Source organism: Saccoglossus kowalevskii, chromosome 8 (assembly GCF_978046115.1).
Source record: "Saccoglossus kowalevskii chromosome 8, keSacKowa6.1, whole genome shotgun sequence".
NCBI lineage: Eukaryota > Metazoa > Hemichordata > Enteropneusta > Harrimaniidae > Saccoglossus > Saccoglossus kowalevskii.
Window position 1 is genome coordinate 9,358,597 of NC_140648.1, and position 22,718 is coordinate 9,381,314.

General features: G+C 36.2%; 2 protein-coding genes and 1 long non-coding RNA gene across 3 annotated transcripts in view; 2 read left to right on the top strand and 1 right to left on the bottom strand.

The window, feature by feature from the left end:
- LOC100369450 (uncharacterized) overlaps positions 1-20,574 on the top strand; it is a 35,954-nt gene extending 15,380 nt beyond the window's left edge. Inside the window, exons 2-3 of the mRNA XM_006812032.3 lie at positions 16,014-16,515; positions 18,012-20,574. Coding sequence (XP_006812095.1) covers positions 16,017-16,515; positions 18,012-18,961 — 1,449 coding nt within the window. The 5' untranslated portion in view covers positions 16,014-16,016 and the 3' untranslated portion in view covers positions 18,962-20,574. The remainder of the gene's footprint in view (positions 1-16,013; positions 16,516-18,011) is intronic.
- Positions 412-1,569, bottom strand: LOC100369622 (uncharacterized). The gene has a single exon (XM_006817985.1). It carries the CDS (start codon positions 1,567-1,569, stop codon positions 412-414), a length of 1,158 nt encoding a protein of 385 aa, XP_006818048.1.
- LOC146739266 (uncharacterized) lies at positions 4,256-6,746 on the top strand. Its single transcript, XR_014930142.1, has 2 exons — positions 4,256-4,378; positions 6,516-6,746. It is a non-coding gene; the product is annotated as an uncharacterized LOC146739266 (long non-coding RNA).
- Positions 20,575-22,718: the final 2,144 nt, after the last annotated feature.

Here is a 22,718-nt window from a genome sequence, read left to right on the forward strand (position 1 = left end):
ACAGTCCTGCCTGCAACCTCGAAAACATTGAAAAAATAATAGCTGAAGTGAAAGGAAGCCGTGTCCTGGAACACTGTCCCTGATCGCGCTTGATGGCTCTGAGTAATAAGTTTACACGCAACAGTGGTATATTAACTGAACTCTGCCAGGGATTTGTCACCCCGGCCTCAATGTACTTGAATCGTATACCAGCAAGATAAAGTCGAATAGTCGATTCTCGGAGGTGCAAATGTTTGTAGCAGTGTGTAATAAATAACAACAATAAATCCTCAGAAAGCACTGGTAAATTAAAAGTTGAACATGGTACATTGTGCATAGACAGAATATTGGTAAAGAGGGCCAAGCCAGAGTCATACACCTGCCTTGTACTATGTGATATTGTTGCACTCCACAACTCACGCACTTCAATCCCTAAATAAGTGTTACTTTGCAAAACGGTGGACACAGTGTCTTGTTCAGTTCTGCCTCTGGTGCCAGACTGTGGAATTTCTGCAATTGAAAGCGTGATAAAGCATCAGCAATAGAGTTCTGCCTGCCAGGAACAAACTGTGCCAACACAATGAAATTATGTTTCATGGCCGTTAAGGTTAAGCGGCGCAAGAGAGCATTAATAGAGTGGCAATGTGATGAAGCTCTTCCTTTCCTCAACACATGAACTGTTGTCTGGTTGTCACAGTTAAAGCGAATTCTCTGTTGAGACCAATGCCTTCCCCACAGCATTGCCGCAATTACAATAGGATAAAGATCCAATAACGCCATAGATAGCTTATCATGTCGCACGGAGAGCAACTGTGGTGGCCATACTTCACTAAACCAACTCCCCTGGAAATAGCCCCCAAATCCTTTAGTAGATGATGCGTCAGTGAAAATATGCAGGTCTGAAGAACTAACCACTTGGCTGTTCAGAATCAAATGTATACCATTCCAAGAAATAAGAAACTGTCTCCACATAGATAATTCTGACAGACAAGCCGTAGTGAACGTGACATGATGATGTAATTGGGAAACTGACGACGCCAGCTGGAGCAAGTAAGAAATGAAGGACCTCCCTGGTATGATTACTCGGGCTGCAAAGTTCAGGTGACCTAACAAAGATAGTAGCTCCTGCTTCGTAACAGTGCGCTTAGTAGAGAATTCTGAGATTTTGGCAGTAATCCGGCCCATCTTATTTGTTGGTAAGAACACGGTCATAGTCTTAGAATTGAGCATGAGGCCCAGGTATTCTAACTCTTGCACAGGTCCAAAGGTTTTATGAGCTGCCAAAGGTACTCGAAGTGAGTTGAATATCATGGTCATAATTGCCATAGATCTCATAGCTACTTCCTCTGTCGGATCTATGGTTAAAAAGTCATCTAGTAAATGTAGGATGAATCTCACATTAAATCTATGTTCCGCAATCCAGCAAATGGCCTGCGAAAGACTATCGAAAATCTTTGGGCTGGACCTAGACCCGAAAACAAGTCTTACAAAAAAGTAAAACTTCCCATCCCACTTAATGCCATGTAGATGCCATACTGATGGATGCAGTGGTAATTGTTTGAAGGCATCTGTAATGTCAAACTTGCACATGTAAGCACACCCATTCAGACGCTTTATCTCCTGAAAGGCATCATCAATTTTTTATATAGGACATGGAATATGTCTCCTTGTCTATGAGTTCATTTAAACTGGGAACCTGTGGATTGTCATGCGGTGCGGATAAATCAACTATTAGTCTCTGTTTTTTCGAATATTTCCCTTCAACCACCCCAAGTGGGTTGATTCTGTAAACAGGAAAAGGTGACGATTCAAAGGGTCCTATAATATACCCCTTATCTAACTCTAACTGAAGTAAACGGGAAACAACTTCTGGGTTCTGTCTAGCAGATAAGTTATTGCGGCAGTCAAATGAATCAGTAGGTGCATTTTCAATCCCAGTCAGAAAACCATCTCGTAAACCACTGCACAAATATGAAACAAAGTTAGATTCTGGGTGCGCTATCAATAACTCTTCTAGTTTATCAACATTGATTGGTGTGGTGGCTGACTTTGGTAGTCACTGGGTAGCGTTGACATTACCAGGAGCAGCAGAAGATCCCTTACTTTTTGCGATAGACTTTGAGCAAGTATTAACAGGATGGTTGGCTTTGCATGAAGTGCACACATGAATAAAAGGACATGGATTCCTGGTGCAACCCTTATAAGCCAAATTGAAATTGTTGCAAATCTCTCTACCATTCCAGAAAACTTTAGGACGACCGCGACTGTCATTGCTGGAATCCCCACGTTGTAGAAACTGGGGAGTGAACTGTTTACGGGGACAAAAATCAACCAAGTGCCCAGTACTGCCACAGACTGTACAAGTATTACATCGACGTCCGGACGTAAGATTCATATAAATTTCAGAATCTCTAATCGACCAATCCACTTTAATATTACGCTGTGCTTGCCATGCTGCAGCTTGGTTTGCGAATTCCACATGATAATCATAAAACAAGCTACCCCCAAAATTGACGGCCATGTTGGTAATAAGAGCTTGGTAACAAACAAGTTCTTCACGACGATGTGGAAACGCTTCGCATATAATTGATTGATATTTGCCGAACGCCACCAAGAATTCATTGTGAGTGAGAACTTTGTTTAGTCGAGGGTCAGGATTTCCCTTCAGTTTAATCTCGTTACCTGTTGCATCAATAATAGTGCGACTCTCTGAACTGTCATGAGCTGGTATCAGTAAGGTAGCCAAATTAACATATTTACCTTGAAGTATACTGGTTTTCAAGGAATCTGAAACTGGCACGATTCTAGGTAATTCGTGCAAAGCTACGCCAAACCGTCGTCTCGTTGGTAAGGTAGCGGATCGATCCTGTCCAAGAGCCGTGTCGTGAAGGCTTGGTACTGTAACTGTACGTGGCGCGACGTTGTCAAATTCCTGAGGTGACCCCCGCGATGGAACAGCGGCCATGTTGTTTTCAACATCATCGGGTGAACGACGCCATCCGTGTACCGTTTCTCGCAACTCTCTGACCTCCTGAATAAGACTTTCCATATTAGTTGCAGCGTTAACATTGCCTGAGTTGTTGGCTGTAACATCCGCTGATTCAATAGTCTGTGAAGTGAGTTCTAAAGTTCCGCGATTCTCGATTGCGTCACCAGTACGTGTAACTGTACCGTCACTGCTGGTGGTCGAAACACGGCCTTGGCAGTTCAATTTGTATAGTTGAATCGCCTCTTTCTTATTCATGGACTGTGGTACCGTTATGCCCATTTCCAAAAGTTTCTGTCGGACTTCAGCCGCCGTCCAATTGTTAGGGTTTGAGGCATCAAACGTTCGCGATCTCGATAGTTCGTTGACATCGCCCAAGGCGTTATTTGGTAAAGAAAGAGATCGATGGCGACCCCTACCACGGCCTCGACGACTTGATTTTCTCCTCGTGGCCGGCAACACTGGCTCTGTTGTTTGGGGTGCAGTAGGCACTCCACGTTTACGACCCCGTCGTCTGGTATTAACTGTAGAATTCTCCATCGTGCGAAAAGTTGGTGTAAATTCGTACAGAATCCAGAAATAAACTTCAACTTGCAACAAACATAACCGCTGACGCAGATAAAACTGAGAAACTGATGCCAACACGAGATTATGCAAATCACCGTGTGATCATAAATACAGTCTAACATAAACATTAGACTCCCATTTATTAAATGAACATGCATATGTATGCATGAAATAATAAAGTGTACGCTATCAACAATGAGTAAAACATTGTTTGATGAATGTTTGACTGGACGCTTACATGTTATAATAGTCGAACCCATCTGAAACCCTGGTCCGTTGTTTTGATCAACTTTCACGTTTAACTTTATTGCCTCTACAACGGTTACAGAATCCTCTAGGAAAGTGTTCGGAGATTTCGCAAAGTCCCTCAGTAATTGCCTACCAGGTACTGGAGTTAGGTGTATGTAAATATGTTGCGCATGCTGTAAGTAGGTTATTCAATGTTTATTAGCCCCCGCCGGATCTGCGATTCGGGCGGGGGGTATTAATTTGGGTTGTGTCTGTGCAATGTGCGTGCACATTTTCATGTTACCAGCTTTTTCTCACACATGTGTGATCCAATTAAGTTCAGAGTTGGTACAGAGACAGAAATTGATGGTGCTATGGTGCACATCAAGTTATTTTTTCGATTCTTCAAAGTTTCACTGTGTTTTTCCTTGATTTTTAACATTTTTCCTTCAAAATCCGACTTTTCCCGAAATTACCCGAGTTTAATCCGAGTTTTGATGACGCTTACGCAGTTCTCGTCTCGGTGGAAATCAGTCAATTTTGTGAGGATATTGTATCCCGGAATCTTTATTTGCGCAACGCTTCTATGGACAAAATTGTGTCTCGTCAATTTCAAAGGTAAGAAACTGTGCTTGTTATGGTATTTATACACTTTGTATTATCGTTTGTGTCTCCGGTTTGGTGATCGTGAGAAACTATTGCTAACCTGGCGAGAGTTTCGCCAGAAAAACTGCCTTTTTATTATGGTTGTAGGAACTGATTATGTATTGTGTAAATTGAAAGTTTACCTCGTGACTTAAGAGGTTTGCAGTGCTCTCACCGGGATTCAAACGTCGTGGTGGTGTCGGCGCAATGCTGCTCTGAGACGCTTGCCAGACTCTGCCTCGCTCAAAATCATTATCGCCATGCTTGATTTCCGCAACATTTACATTTGTTTATGATTTCCACAGCTATTGTTCTATGAGATGCGTCCTCGCTGTTCATAAACAGCCATAAACAAGTTTAGTTGGGTCGGCATGTACTCATTGAAAGTGTTGGTTTATTTACGTAATCCACTGATCACGCAATAGGCGAAGTTAAAAATATGTCGCTACTCAGGAGAGCTTGTCCACAACGCTAAATGTCCCAATATAAACGTACCGGTATGTTTATTTTTTCCACAGAAAAATTCCATCTGGCACATTTCTATTTGGGACGGTACGTTTATTTATTTTTCTAAATCCGATTAAAAAAATCCTGCCTTTTTCCCCTGGAGAAACGAAGCCAAAAGATCGCACTAAAACATCGGTAAATCTGGTCTTTCGTGTTGCTTTCACCATGAGGTCTAAATGTCCCAATATAAACGTACCGGTACGTTTATTTTTTCCACAGAAAAATTCCATCTGGCACATTTTTATTTGGGATGGTACGTTTATTTATTTTTCTAAATCCGATTATAAAAATCCTGCCTTTTTCCCCATGAGAAACGAAGCCAAAAGATCGCACTAAAACATCGGTAAATCTGGTCTTTCGTGTTGCTTTCACCATGAGGTCGCTGAACTGTCATATTTAAATGCTTTATGGTAATTTGAGCACATGGGCACCATCCAGCATTTTGATTGGTTGATTAGCGACTTGACCTATCTGGTCATTATAAACACGCGTCGTGGGCATGGATAACATGGCGGATATTGTCTCATCGAGCGTTAACATGTAATCGAAAACATTTGCTTACGATAAAACTAAGTTGAATTTTACTTGCATTTCATAACAATTCAACGAATTTATTTTTTGTACGTTAATATAATCACTACTGAGTACTAATCAACAATTACAACACTTCAAAAACAAGTAAGCTACCGTACCGTGCTACCAACAAAAAAATAATGCATAGTGAATATTTGTTGTTGTCATGTGAACAGTTTTTTTGATTGACTGTAATTTTCCAACATTCCATGACGTCTATTGTAGCACCAAATTAGGGCTTTTCACTCCTCCTTGACGCCTATTTAAACGATTAGACGGCATCTTGTCGCCAGCCACGAATGTCACACTAGACGAACTTGATCGATACTGCCGACTATTCCATGCATTTTTTATTGACGCACGACGACACGCAAATCGAGAAAAGTATTGTCCTTGCAACAATTTTGCGCAATACGTCACCACTATACAGTGACTGATTTTAATTTTTATTCAACATTAAAACAAACTACAGTGAGTTGTTCTATGGTCGTATAAAAATAAAATGAACGACATTAAGATACAGTAAAGTTAACCAACTAAACAGAATGCTAAATAAAGCTAAATAATATTACAAACACATAGAATCACAATAAACTTGTACGATACAGTACAATACAATACTCTAACTACTATTGCTAAGGAGTGGAAAATCACATTCACATTAGAGTCATAACTATGGAAAGAATATTTTTATATTTGGTGGAGCTGCTCATATATCATCTGCATACATTTTTGTATGTACTGTGCAGTTTCCCAGCCAGTCAGACTACTTCGCTACTTCGCTACTTCATTACATCTTGCAGCCTTTCAAACAGTATATTGCTAGAAATGCATCAATTGTTGTCCATGTATATTGCTCAGTGAAAACTTGCAATTTCTTTCTGGCTGGTATAAATATATTAAGTAATATATTTTCGTACTGAAAAGACAGTACACAAATATCTTTTTTAATTAAATTTAACAGCTAATGGGAGCATATATGCTACAATCTCTGCTTACTTTTGACTAAATGTTTTTTTGTTTTTTTCAGGTGCAGAGCCAGAATTTTTTTTCTCGGAAAGCAAAGCCACTGAAACTGCATATACAATGTATTACAAAAGCATACTATTCGCTGCATGTCTGACAATTGTATAAAGTTTTGCAGGTCGTCTTTTTTTTTTTTTTTGAGAAGTGCTGTCAACCAAAGCATAAATATGTGTTTCTCTGTACATAAAAGTTCAATTTCACATGATTTGTTAATATTAATGTATGATAATAAAAACTCGATAATATTTTTTCTTGATTCTTGCACTGTATTTGTATCATTGTCATATGAGAAGTACTCTTGTCCTTATTTAGAGATATTGAAACTAATTCAGGGCCATAAACTACATGTAGATCTGTACATGAAGTACATGGGAAGTAAAGTTGTTGACACAGGTAATGTACACCAAGGATCATTGCAGTTTCTCAGTTCTTCATCTGGTGCTAGTACTTGTATGACAAACAGTATCTTTGCTCTGTTACTGTTTGAAATATCAGAAGTTTTTCGCTGGAACAGTTCTGTGATTGACGGTGTTCTTGTATTAGGAATATAGTTGTACAAAGAAGTTTATCCAAACAGACACAACACTGACTCTTCAACATATTTGCAGATCTGATTTGCATACTTGCATGTCATTTTACCTGTTGTACTTGTTTGTTGCTCTCTGGTGTTCTTGCTGAGAATGCCATAGAAATCATGTTTGCCAATTTACATCCAAACCAAAAACTGGACAAATTATATGTTGCAACTTTCAGTGTCATTCATGCCCTGTTTGATTGGATAAAGTTTTACAACTTGGAGGCCATTTTTTCCCTCAAAAATCTAAAAAAAACAAGCTTTTTCTAGCTGTTAACAGCTTTTTCTCAGATATGTCATCCAGTTTTGTTCAAAGTTGGTACAGGGACAGGTAATAATTGTTTACAAGTGCACATCGCATTATATGTTTAACAAGTTATAAATCGTCTCAGAAAAGCCAAATGAATAAATTTTTACCCCACCCCCTAAAATTGTAACACATCAATTCTGAACATTTAATAACAGAATTTTAATACAGCTCATAATGAATTAATTCACTCTGACACAAACTAAGTTCAATATAAGTTTTTAAATTTTTTTTCTGAGCGGGGGCTATGACATGACATGTCTTGTTAGTACATGTATTAATTAATAAAATAAATTGTAACAACCATTGGATTGTGCCCCAATGACCAGCAATAGTTAATTGTGTTGCCATAAAACTACAACTGGAAATGAAATGTTGGCCAAAATCGACCAAATTTGGGTCAGATATCGTGGCCAGATTTGCCAGTTCTATGTTGCAGTTATTCAAATGTAAAAACTCTATTAATTCGCTGTCTATTAATTTGCCAACCTGTTTTATTTTAAAAAACTAATTTGTATCTTAATAATTCGCCAAGTTCCGACAAAAAAATAATTTGTATCTTGTTAATTCATAGAGAAATTAAAGATTGCACATGGGAGTCAACAAGTTTATGGCAAAGCACACAATTGTGCATGTCTGACTGTGTCAATTTCACTGAAAGCTCAAGAACCATATGTTGGTTTTTGATGAAACTTGATGCATAGATTGCATAAATTCATGCATATTTATTACCTAACTTGCATGATAATTAGCTATTTTTAGCTGTTCCTCTGATATCTGAAGAACCATTAGATTTTGATGAAACTTGGCACATACCTATAGATAGTGCGGACTAATTCACATATCTGATTAGTTTTGGGTAAAAATCCATGCATGAGTTTGCAGTCCACCATCTGAGACATGTTTGACTGTGCTATTTTTGACTGATGCCAGGAGTGTCAACCACACATTGACACTTTCGTTCAGCGAGTATGCTATGTTTCGCTTTCAACGGATTTGTTTTCAGTTTCGCAGATTATTTAAAAGTTCAAAAATGATACCAATTTGCTTATGAAAGTGTATTTATTAATGGCAAATGAATGAATTTTTTTACAAACCAACAATTTCAAATTACCTAGTTTGCATAATGATTACCAGTAGTCAGTTTTTGGTTATTCAACTGACATAATAAGTATAAATATTAATCATAACATTTCAAAGAAACTTGGTACATGGATGTCATAGGACGATGCATAGGCCTGATAGGTTTTAGGTTAATATCCATAATTCGGTCTCCGTCCATTCGTTCGTCTGTCCAGAGTCATATTTCAGAATCCTTTGGACCGATTCTGTTCATCTTTGCATGTGTCGAGTACTTTATGTGGGACATATGCACATGCAGTGGTTTAGCGATTCAATTCAAAATGGACGACTTGCAGCCATCATGTGTTTTGAAAATGTCATATTTTGGACTTGCTGTGTCAGTTTTCATTCAAACTTGGTACATAGATTATACATGTTAGGATACATGTCCATGACAATTTCTTTCGCAATTTGATCAGACGGTCGACTGGCAGGCATCTTTTTTTTTAAATGTTGTATCTTTGACATACTTTGTCAGTTTTCATTAAAATTTGGCACATACTTTATACATGTTAGGATACATGTCCATGACAATTTGTTTCAAACCTGATCAAGGATGGCTGATTGACAGCCATCTGACTTTTTGGCCTTACTACTATATTTCCAAGATTTATGTACCATTTTCATTTGTATTTGGTACATACATCATACATGTCACTTTGTTTCATAATCATATCAAAAATCAAATCTCTGTTACCCATGTATCATTTTCATTGATATTTAGCATGTCATAAATCGATACATGTCAATTCAATTTGCAATTTGATCAAATATGGCCGACTCGCGGCCATCTTGTTTGTTTAAAATGAGATAACTTGAACATGCTTTCACTTGTGATCTATGTTTTTCTTTGCTATTTCTTAAACTGGAGGGGTCGTCACATAGCACGTGTTCGAATTTGATGTAAATAAACAATCTGTTGTATACGCCACTTGGGACTCAAGTTTCAAGGACACACTCACGACAACCCCTCCACTTTATTATGACGAGCACAAAGAGAACTTCCAAAAATTTAACGGGGACGGTCTTTTTCAATGACTTGTTTTCAAGGATTCAGCCAGCTGTTACACGACCAAGAGAAAGAAATTATTTGCTTGCTGTTTATTTTTACATCTCAAAAACCTCCCATTGTATTTTCATAAACTAAGCTAAGCCTGTTTTTATTTTTGATAAACTAAAATTTCTTAAGCTCGTTTTTTTTGATAAACAAAAATTTCTTACAATTTCTTTTGTTTTGTATGAGCATTTTCCTGGAGATACATCATGAGTATTTCGAGTTAATAAATATTATTATTATTATTATTACAGTTTCTCTATTTCCTGTTTGTTTACCTAAGAGTGGCTGAACATGAAGTCTGACACTAAAAAAACCTGGCGAGAAGAGTTTCAGGATATGGGTTGGCATATTGCCGACAAAGCTCGTTTCCACGCAGTTTCACACCACATCAGTGCAGACTGGTATGAACGCCTTAATAACTATATAACTTACACGTCGGTTATCCTAGGATCATGCAGTGCCGTCAGTGCTGGTAGTTTACTGACAGACGACAAGAAGAAAGATTCCAACCACAAAAATAAAGCCATTTTGTTCACTGCTGCAACAGGCATCATACAAGCTGCAATCACAACTCTCAATAGCAGTGAGTATGCACCCAAAAAATTAAGGGATGACCACCTGAAAGCGGCAGTGGAGCTGCAAAACTTCCGTGAAAAAGTGAGGGTTTGGTACCGCGTTGATATCAACAGTCCTGATATGACCGTGGACATGACGAAGAAGGAATATGACAGATTTTTGGAGACAAAGAAAAAAATAGAAAGCGAGTTCATCAAGAGCGAGAACTGGACTTGGAAGAAGGTCGAGTTTGAAATGTCGCATTCTGATAACAGAAGAGAGGAAGCAAAAAAAAAAGAATTGTAATAATACGGCTATGCCAATGATGCATCTGCATGTGTCATGGTGGAGGGGGGGGGGCTTTGTTTTTGTCAATTCGTCTAATCAATCAAAATATAATCTCATTGCATTTCAATGTTGCCAAGTCCTGCTCGTATATTTTTTGAGCTAATGGTGAAAAAGTCTTCAAAATCCACTTTGTTTGTATTTTGTATGGCATATATAATTAACTTTTCTACAGATTCCCATTTTTGTCATTAGAGCAACTTTTTGACCAATAGCGTGGCAGCAGCTGTTCACCAGTGGTAAATATTTGTGCAAAAATTGTGCTTTTAATAGTTTACGTGTGAAATTAAAATGTAAATTGAAATTATTCATCCCTTCAATTCACTCTTCATACAGGTCTTCTTTCTTATACTGTGTAACAGATTGCTTGTAAAATGACGGAACTATCTCAGCAGAGAGACTGCTTGTTCAAATTTGATATGCTGGCTGAACATGCCGAGTTGTGTGTTTTTCTTGGTTTTATAACTTCAACGTTTCTCAGACAAGCTTTTGCGGATTTTGTTTAAAGTTGAGACAGTGACAGGTTGATTTTATTGTTTTTGACCAAATACAAATGTAGGTGAATTTTAAATGATGAATAATAATATTTTCATCAAACTTTTTTGGACATTGATAAATTTTTTCTGATTTGGTATGGTAGTTGAACATAATATATTAGTAATTGTTTGCAATTCAATATACAAATGCAATATAAATAAATACAAAATCATCTGAATTACAGTCGCATGTCAGTAGCAGGTCACATGTTGCTATTTGAGAATGGATTTACTGACTATCTCTGATTACAATAATTTGGATATTCGGTATCCTACACTGGCATACACGTATATTCAGATGGTATATTTGCTCCTGTCTTAGGAAGTTCTAAACCAGACATATCAATATAAAGTTGTTTTACATTTGCTGTTAATACAAACATTGGATACTCTCAATTTAGAATCAATACCCAATTGATGTGCAAAGATAATACAGAGCAACAGAAACGAGCCGGAATACAAATACATTTAGAGGAAATATTTAGACAAATATCTTTTAGCATCTAGTAAGCTTTTAAAACAGTTATTAGTTGCATATTTGATTTTGCTAAAACAGTTTTTAGCTCTGTTGTCGACTTTGTCGGGCGGAATGATTGTCTGTTGTCAGCTTTATGCTTTTTTTACTTCTTCTTGAAAAATACAAACCTTTATTGTGTTGTAATTTGTTGTATATGTAAATTGGGAAAACCTCTTAGATTTGTTTATTTCTTGATGTTATCTTCAATTCTCCCCTCGCTTTCATGAATATTTTTGTCATTTTTAGTAAAAAGTGATATTTTTGACTTCTTGTTGAAAACCCCAAGTCCAATTGCTTTGATATTATACGTATAAGTACTACAAGTAGTGGTCTCTCAGATTTGTTCATTTTGTAATGATATCTTTGATTCTGTAATTTTCATGAATATTTTTGGTAAAAAGTGAAAAATTTTTGATTTCTTGTTAAAAACCCCCAATTCTGATTGCTTTGATGTTATATATGTATATGTAGGTACCTCAGGTAGACCTCTGTAATATTTGTTCATTTTCTAATGATATCTTCTGTTCTTTAATTGAAATGTGCATTGCTAACAGCAGAGCTATCTCAGTCGAGAGGCTGCTTGTTCTATTGTTGTCTACATATTTTTTGACAAGAAAACATGTTTGTTCCTACTTGCTGAGCCAACAAAACGTATGCATTTCCATATGAACACAAAATATGTCTAACAGACATTTACCCAATTGTGTCTTTCCATCGATTCAATATTACATGCCTTCATCCGCCCCCAAACAAACACACACTTTAGAAGAGGAACATTCAGGGATTTTTGCGGTCATGTGAGCCATGTACAGACCATCGTCAATAGCAATTCTTAGATATTCAGAGTTAGCCACTCGGTACAGTGACAGACATCATGTTTGGTGGTTTTAACGGTACTTTGCTTCTGGTGTGCTTTTATAAAACCATCCACTTCGTCTGGTACTTCATTTTCTGGTGCTGGTCCGAGAATTTCATCAAGTTGGCCCTGTCCTATCGATCACAACCACTGCATAATATCCATTTCGTCTGCTGCAGCCATTATCGTCTGCAGGTTGTCAATGGAGTCGGCTAACACGATGTGTAAACATATCCATCCACAGTGCCAAACTTATTGATTAATGCGATTGCATGTAAAACTGTTACTGCTTATGAAAAATGTACCTTTTTACCAATAAGAATTACCTTTAAACATTAGGATATAAACCCTGTATTCTTTATGTTATTAAAGGCATGTAATAAAAATAATGTTGCTCAAATGATCACCTGCACTCGGGCACAAGTTCATTATTCTATTCAACTATTCGGACAGTAATATATAATAGCATGTGTGTTGGGGAAAGCCGATGTGAAGACAATTCTAAAACCATGAGCCAAAAAATGGAACACACTTTTTGAGGGTTAGAGCTAAAATCTGTAAACGACCAACAACCCATAATTGCATCTTTGGTAGTATATTGAAGAAACCCTAGTAGGTATCAATGGCATTTCTTTTTGATTTTTTTACATCATAATATTGGTACCCCAAATTTCATCTCTTATAACAAAGAATGGGAACAATCCTAGAATCGAATAATTTAAAATATACATTTACAAGAAGTTCCATGAAGTTTGTTGAACTTTACTGATGCACATGACTTTTTTTTGGCTTCCATGTGCAAAGCACACAATGCGAGTCTTTGCAGTTAGTATGTCTCTGTGTGTGTGTCTTCCACTGATATCTCAAGAACCAATTATCAGATTTTAATTAAATTTGGTACTTAGATGCTCTGGGATAAAGTGCATACCTGATTAGTTTTTATTTGCAATTTGTGTATATTAATTACCTAATTAGCATATTAATAAATCAATTTTAAGCCTTTTCATTTTTTTCTCGTGTACTATTCAACAGATTTCAATGAGACTTAGCACATAGATGCTCTGTGATAATGCGCAGACCTTTTTTGTTTTGGTTTTAAATCCAGGCATATTAATGATCTAATTTGCATATTAATTAACCAAAATTTTACTTTTCCAACAATATCCCAACCACTCACCAGATTCAATAAAACTTGGTACATAGATGTTTAGCGATATGCCATATGCGATTTAAATTTAGGGTTAAAATTTGTGCTTGCTAATTCGCATAAATTAACCAATTTATAGGTGCACTACAGATGAGTCCCACTCATCAAATTTTAATGAAACTAGTTAATACAGTATTCTTTATTTGTTGTATTCCAAAACCTTCAGCACACAGAAGTTTTCTTTGATTCTGTGCGTATGAATGAATGAAATTTATTTTACCGAAAAATAAATGTATTTCTGTTCCATGGATATCACTAGAACTGCTTGTCGGATTTCATTGAAACTTGGTACATAAGTGCTCTGTAAAATATGCATCAGATATGCAGTTTTCGGTAGGAATCTTTGCTTTTCCGCTGATATTTCAAGTAATAATCATCACACTTCAAGAAAAGTTGATGCTGTTGGACATTACTCAGAGCTGATCAGTTTCGGCTAAAGTCCATGCTAATTGATTACCTCAATAAAACATAGATGCTCTGTGACAATGCGATGACCTAAATAGTTTTAGGTTCAAATACATTTACAATGTATAATAATTACCTATTTTGCATAATACTGTAAAATACTTTATTTTAGCTGGAATTAATTTTCGCTAAAAAAAAAATGATTATTACATTTGAATAAGACTTGGTACATGCGTATAAGTTCCTAGGAACAACGATAAAGACCTGTTTAGTTTGGGATTGAAATTCAAGTAATTACCTAATTTGCATGTATAATCATCACATTTCATTTAGTGATTAGTTTAATAATTAGTTTAATGTTGAAAACAATGTATATTAATTATTTAATTTTTATTAGTTAATTTCTAATATTTCAAAAAATCGGATTTTAATTAAACATGTGGCCGAGGTAGTGTGAGTAAATCAGACTTCCTTTACCTCTGACACGATCGCTGTATTGTTTCCTGTCTTACTGGTTTTCATTTACATTATTCATTTACTTTTTCTAGTCTAGAGTCTCATAATGTATAATTGTTCATAAACATCATATTTATATTTTTCTAATGTGGCCTGATCATTATTTCTATAAGTCTGATAATTCAATAAGTTTTTGAGGTTGCTTGCTGATATTTTATATTTGATCATGATTATATCAGACTTAGAATAAAACTTAAAACACCAAATTCAAACTCTCAACTCGGCAAATGAGTGTGTCACTGTAAGCATATCTATTCCTTGTAACGCCACAGCACACAGTTATGTACGTTATGTCGCTATGGGCTGCATCGTTGGTACTAAGGCACTCTACATGTATGAACGAGGCATTTCCAGAGGTATTGAGGTCAGAGGTTGATTTGTTTACAGTAGTTTCCTTTTGAATGCGCGATTTCATTTTGTTTGTTTTTGATAATTTGTGTCACTAGCAAAGTAAAAACTGCAAATAACCACTGTGCAGCTAATGTGAATAGATCTTCACAACGTATATTGTGTTTGTAAATTGTGAGAATTGCTTTTGTCACATTAATGGGAAAAATTATTACTCTAGTATTTGTTTTTGGATTTAGAGACCATGCATTTCTGAATAGTATGGCAACGTTTTGCAGACTTCTATTTTTACAGCTATCTTTGTGTTGCTGACAAAGGTGGATAACCTTTCGATCAATGCACGTTTTAAATTTCTGCAAGACAAGGCTGTCACAAACACGCGGAGGGGGTTGGGGGGTGTCCAACCATTGCGGTACCATGATGGGGAGAACACTGTCATAACATCAAAATAAAAGCATGTCTGAAATAAATAATACATAATAAACTTTACATTTGCCCTTCGAATAGAAATGTATGAATGCTGTATATCTATATCTTTGCTACTCCATAAATGTAGATATATTGTCAGCAGTTTACCCACCTCAAGAGACAAGTCTGAATACTGCCCTCTTTCAGAAAACTTACATTTTTTCACTAACAATGATAGAGGGCGCTCTTTGAGATTATGGCAGGTATTAAAATCCTAATTGTGTGAAAACTATTATTATACATCTGTCACTGTAACGCCGTAAATTACGTTGTGCCGTAATTTTGTGGTATTTACAGGTTATTTTCATCCTACCATATTAGGAAATGAGAATTCCAAATATGGAATGATTATACGTGCAAGCGTCCTCTAATAATAAAAACAAACATGGCTGCCACCTGGGTTTGACCGGACTCTACACAAAGTTCGCTGATTCTGTTCTGAACAGATACTAACGGATAACTATATGGTCGTTACTCCTGCTGTACTGTCTTCGTGCATACTTTGAGGTATCCTTTTAATAACCTCATATTATTATTTAATTGTCAAGCAATTTTTGTCATTCTTGAAATGATCCTTGCCTTGAAGCAGTTGTATTGGAGATTACACTATTATGTCTGAGAAGTTTGTTGTGCAAAGAATTTTTTTTTTTCTGTGATTTCTCTTGTAACGAAATGTTTATTTTTTGCAGGCAATGATGTATGATGTGGATAAATTTGTACATCCTCCTGACCCAGAATTAATATGTTGTATCTGCACGTGTGTGTTCGATTATCCAATGGAAAGCCCATGCAGACATGTCTTCTGCCGAGACTGCATTCACAAGTGGTTGGAAGGCAGAAAAAGCTGCCCGACCTGTCGAAAACGAATAAACAGCACGTCAAAAATCAAGCCAGTTTTGCCGATTGTATCGAATATGATAAATAAATTACTGATGAAATGTGAATACCATGACAACGGATGTACACAAGAAATTCCACTTGAGAGGCATAGTGAACATGTGCTTGGATGTGAATTTAAACCTGGCAAATGTATCTTCTGTAATGGAGCAATTCTGGTGAAAGACAGAGATGAGCATGAAAGAACATGTCCATGTCGGATGGTTATGTGTAACAGGGGATGTGGTCAGTCCATTAAACAGAATGCACTTGAATCTCACAGTTGTATTCAACAGCTGACATCCAAGATCAAAGGTATGTGATATAAATTACAGTTGTATTAGGCCAGACTTTTTTTATTCCTTATTTCGTGAGTTTTTATAAGGAGGGTGAAAAAAAAATGAAATTAATTCTTTTTTCCCATTAGATTTGTGTGACTCTCAAAGAATTGTAAGTGAGATCATTGATCGGAGAGAAGAAATGGAATATAAATTTATTCCATGTATAACCTTGTTTCTCATCTGCGTGAGACTTTGGTACTTTGATCATGATACTCCCACGAAAATGCAACTTAGATTTGTTATGCGGTGGGCGGTAAAAAAATGAAGATAAAAATAATATTTTTTTTAGCATTTTTTTGTGCTTACAAGTTGGCGGGCGTGAGAAATGACTCTGTAATGAAATAAAAATATAACTTTAATTTCATTTTTCGGCTCCTGTTCATTCGGCGGGTTCGCGAAACAAGGGATAATAAACGTCTGGCCTTATGGACATATAAACATGCAAGACAATATTCAAACTCATGACCATGGCAAAGCGCCTTGCCATTGTAAGCATTGTGTACCTCCTTATGTCACTACCCCTGCTCAACATCCAAATGATGTGTATTAATGTGCAAACAGAATCTTTGACTTCATTGGTAATCCAGGGTCCATACATAGCATTGGGAAAATTCTTTGAAAGTCTTTGGATTTGTTAAGGTCTGGAATATCTTTGTGGTGTCTTTAATTACAGGAAAAATAAAAAAAATCTTTGAAAACTCTTTAAATTTCTTCAAAGTTATTAATTCATTTTAGAAAGGCCTGTTTTCTCCAGGGAACAATCATATCCTCAGAACTTTGGTGATGATGTTGGCCTGAATTAAAGGTCAAAATATCTTGGGAAAAGGTGTGGAAAGGTCTTGGAACTCATTTGGCTCTTGGTGCTATGGACCCTGTAACCGCATACGTATGACCTATTCAGACTTGTGCCACGTTATAATTATTCGCTTCCAGGTCATTATGCTACTTCATATGGCAGCATCCAGCACTATGCTACTTTATATGGCAGCATCAATCAGTATACTACTTCATATGGCAGCATCAAGCACTATGCTACTTCATATGGCAGCATCAAGCACTATGCTACTTCATATGGCAGCATCAAGCACTATGCTACTTCATATGGCAGCATCAAGCACTATGCTACTTCATATGGCAGCATCAAGCACTATGCTACTTCATATGGCAGCATCAAGCACTATGCTACTTTATATGGCAGCATCAAGCACTATGCTACTTCATATGGCAGCATCAAGCACTATGCTACTTCATATGGCAGCATCAAGCACTATGCTACTTCATATGGCAGCATCAAGCACTATGCTACTTCATATGGCAGCATCCAGTACTATGCTACTTAATATAAACTTGTGTTATTTGTGTATGCAATTAATTATGAAATAAATTCTAATGTTGTCAATTGACCAGATTTAAAATGGACATGTGATTTTTGTACACAATCCGATTTATTGTGATATCTGCTTTGTACAGAGATTGAAGAAAACTGTAAAAAGTGGATAAAAGAGACAAAAGAATTCATGAATGAACTAAACCTTGTCCAAAATGAAGTAAAACAGATGAAAGATCTAAAGCTTAAAATTGAACAACAAATAGATAGGTTGCGTAACACTGATGAAATTGACACCAGTATTGCAGCATACAACAGGAGTGATGAGAATGAAGATGAAAATGAGGAGGAGGAGGAAGAAGAGGAAGATGATGAAGATGAAGACAGTTATGATGATAATGATGGTGATGATAACTATGTTGAGGAGGAGGAGGAGGAAGAGAATGAAGAAAATAATGACAATAATGGTGGTGGGAGTGATTCTGATAATGCAGATGACAATTCAGATAATTATGCTGGTAGCAGTGAAAATAGTGATGATAGTAATGGTCATGATAGCAGTTATGACGAAAGCAGTGAACATAACTATGACAATGAGTCTGAAATATCCGGCATACAATTGGCTACAAGTGATAGCACCAGCGATGAAAATGATCATGATTACAGCCATAACGTTGAGGATGACTTGGATGAAGTTCCACTTATTGATCTTCTTACTGATCATGAAAGTTCTGAGGATGGATCATGGGTACAAGATTCTTGTGACCAATCCACTGATACAACAATCAGTGAGGAATTCACAGACGAAGAGATGTATTCAAGTGATGATGATAATCATATAACGTTTTATGATCTATTGAATTCATATCATTCTGATGATTCAGATGTTTCGTGGGATCCTTATAATATCTCCATCAGTGATTCATCCTCTGATGACCAAGATGAGGCAGAAGGGTCACTAAGAAGGAATCTGAGAAAAAGAAGAGCATCTAATGATGAACCCGATGGTAGTAGTTCTGGTTATCGACAAAGGCTAAGAAAACAAATTCGGTTAAATAATTCTAGCAATACCAGTAATGAGAACAATGAGTAGATGAAGGTTTGCAGCTTCTTGCTATAACTACCGTACTTCCAGGAGTATAAGCCCAGGGGCCTGAACATGTAAAATCTGAAAAAATAAGGGGTGGGCTTATACTCAAGGACCACCTCAGACAAAAATATTTGTTTGGTGCGTTTAAAAAATTGTAGCCATTTTTCCAAGCTATTTCCGCCATGGTTTCATCATGTTTTCCGATTATTGACAAAGTATTTTTTTCAACGCAATGCGCAAGTGAATTACCGCGATGTTAAAATGTGATCTGTTAACACTGATTTCGACAAAAAAACAGTGATTTTTTTCCCCACCAAAAGCTGATTATTCACAATTTTTGAAAGGTAAACTGAAGGTGAAGGAAGTATTTAAACCTTTCACGGCCGCCAACAAGTCGAAGAAAACGATGATCAGTGACCAGGTTTCAAGAGGTTTTTTGAATGCAATGAAATACACTTTTTACATGCATATTTTAATAAATGTTGTTGATGCCCGGTGAAAACACCCTGGGCCTATACTCGGGGATGCCTTCAACTTGTTAAATGTCCAAAAACAGAGGGGTGGGCTTATACTTGGGGAGGGGCTTTATACTCGGGGGGGGGGGGAGTACGGTATATAATAATCCTGTTACATGTAAATTATTGAGTGTATGATGTTTACACCTCAGTTTCTGTATGACTTGATGTATACAGTTTTTTTGGTATAGGTGTGTAACATGCCAATATTTAAATATATTTTATATTTTTGTTGCTTCACCCTGTGTACGATGAGATGAGTATTTCTAGTATAAGATAATTCTCTCAAAGCTACACTCTGGCACCCCTCCAACACATTTTTTGTGGTTTATTTGTTCTTATCTTTATTTTATTTATGATTGTTTGCCTTGTTTTGCAATAAAAAAAATATAATTTGTCTATATAGATTGCATACAGTTTTTGAAACAAGTACAAGAAGAGATTATGTGGATAAATGAGCATATTTTAGTTGTTTCGTTTGAAAATGCATCTTGATATGGTATAAAATCCTTGTCTTGGTTCATTACAGTAATGTAAAGATTAGTGTACAATGCTTTAAAGTAGCTTTACTTGCAGATACATCTTAGGCACATGTACATTATTGTTATTGCATAGAATGAATATTCTACTGCTATAAAGTTAATTGTACCTTAAAACAAACTATTCGTTATTCGCATTGTCTTTTTAATAAGCAAAACATGTACAGCAAAACATGGTCTTTGACTAAATGTTTTGCCAGCTATCTGCCCCACCCAATATTCATCAGTTGCTGGGTCGTAAATATGCCAAGCAAATCATTTCATTTGGATTTGATTGAAATGGATTTCAAATGAAAACCGTGGATATATGGCTATATTTAGAAGAATAAACATTTGCTGACTTCAATGTTCTTTCCATACTAAAAGGAATTTGACATATTGTTGCCACATCTAATTTTGACTGTTGACTATTGAGTTGCATAAAATATCTTCTAAAGTCTGTCTGAAATTTATAATATTCTTTTCCTTTTACCCCAAGTTGGTTCATCGTTCTGTGTTTATATTTATATACATGACTTGTGTCTACTTTTTTTTCGAATAAATATTTTACAAAAACTAATAATCACTTGTGTTGGTTATGCTATTTGAACATATATACTTTGCTAAATTCCAAATTCAGATACACCACACTTGAATGTTTGTTTATCTTACCAATCTCTTGACTAACTTTTTCTCACTTCAATTACCAAAGTTACATGAGTTAGTCAACTACTGGTTCTAACTAACATTTCTATATCAAAAGTAACAAATAGGACTGGGAATTTACATTAGTTGAAGTTTTGTTCATTTCTCTTCAACCAGTGTGCAAAGATGCTAATGTAAAGTATAATATGAATGTATGTATGGGTGTAATGGTAGGTAAACCGGTATGTGTAGTATAACAAAAACAAGTTCCTGTCAATCCCAAAATTAAAAATTTGTTTGCATATCCTGAAGTCGCCACGAATACAGGGAAGCCCAGGCAGTTGTAGATAGGCATATTCACTCCCTCAATTGTCCCAATCTGGCATTACCCCATTTCTTAATATCACTATTACCTGCCACTGTTGGAGCTTCACGAGTGAAAGCAGCAAAGCTTCTCAATGCAAATACATATTTAGTACATTTGCAATTCCCTAAGTTATTGAAAGAGTTTCAAAACATGTTTTTTGTAAACTGCAGGGGTTTACATTTCCCGGTAACTATCAATCCTAGCCACATGTATAAAATATTTACGCACTTTTTATAAGCATCACCAAAATGCACTGTCAATTCCATTGGATGGTTATTAGTCTGACTTGTATGATTATTTATAATACTATTTGTATTACTCTTTAAGGCTCATGATATTTGTATTCTAATGCCTTGAGGGTTGGGCACATGTACATTGCAAAATTTAAAAGTAACATAATAATGGGCATTATACACCAGCTAAGTAATTGATGGCGCAAATAGTCAATCAGATATACCATACCAGCTGGTGATTTATGCAGTAATAAAAAAAAACTGGCCCATAATTCCCCGCTGCAGACTTGAAAGTTGCTAGCCCGAAAGTTTCAATGTGGTGTGGTCCTAGTAGCTGTGTGGTCAGTTTAAACAGATGATGGGATTTAGAAAGTTGTTTGTTTATGGGAGAATTATGTTGAGCTTGCCTACTACATTAAAGCCTTTCTTGAAGCACTGTGACAGGATTATTGTAGTGTGGCTATGCAAATTATGGTAGTCTGTTAAAGTGTTCAAGTAAATGCAGAAAGCCTGCTCATAAACGCATAATAAAGGGTACTACCCGGTACTAGTTATTCATGGTCACTGATTGGTAAGAGTTCATTCACAGGAGTCGTTTACTTTTTAGCCCTTGAATATAATAAATGTATACATTAGACATTCTAAACGCATTGTGTAAAAGATAGCAATTGAAAGTGAGCAGCAAGAAAACTAAAATCATTTTCAATTTCATGTTCAATAGTAAAGGTATTGAGATTGTTTAATGTGAAACGTACATGGGAATCACTAACTCCTGGAAAATTCAATAAAGCAATGAAAATGTTTCCGGAATATATATAGAAAATTGTATAGCTTTTTATGTCCAAGCATCTCAATGCTTGGAATAAACGTCAATTGCGACATTATTCGATATACTGGTTGTGCCAATCATGTATAGTTCTAAAGTATAGGAGCATTCAGTTATAAACTATTACCCAAAATAAGTTAAATAAATGAAGTTATTCAAACAGTTCAATTCAAGGCATGAAAGAAATTTCTATGGGGTTAATCATAGGAAGACTGATATTTTGTGCCACAGTAAATTAGAACGGTTTCCTTTATACATTAAAATAACATAATTAAATATTGACACAGAACGATAGAATATCATAGGAAAATTTAATTTATATTAAAAACATGTCTGCATATTTGGATTTTGTAGTATTGCAATTGGCTTTGGCTAACCAGCATTAGAAATGTTGAAAAGCAACAGCTTACCAGGCGACCCTTCTTAAATAACGCCAAATATAATAAACCATAAAATATTGAAAACCCCAGTCAAGTGCAGGCGGTTGAAAGTTTAATCGTCTCGTGTCTCATTTTGTATTCAAGAAAAGCCTTGAGTATCTATCGCACGACAACAGGGACACTAGTTTACTGAAGAAGGTAAATAGAAGTCTTGACGAGTGTTCTCAGTATTGGTGTACAGGACTGCCGAAGGTAACAGGCTACCAATAACTATCG

Bases quoted from the DNA above. Each gene is read 5' to 3' on its own strand.
- LOC100369622 (XM_006817985.1), bottom strand. From the start codon at position 1,569: ATGTGCAAGTTTGACATTACAGATGCCTTCAAACAATTACCACTGCAT.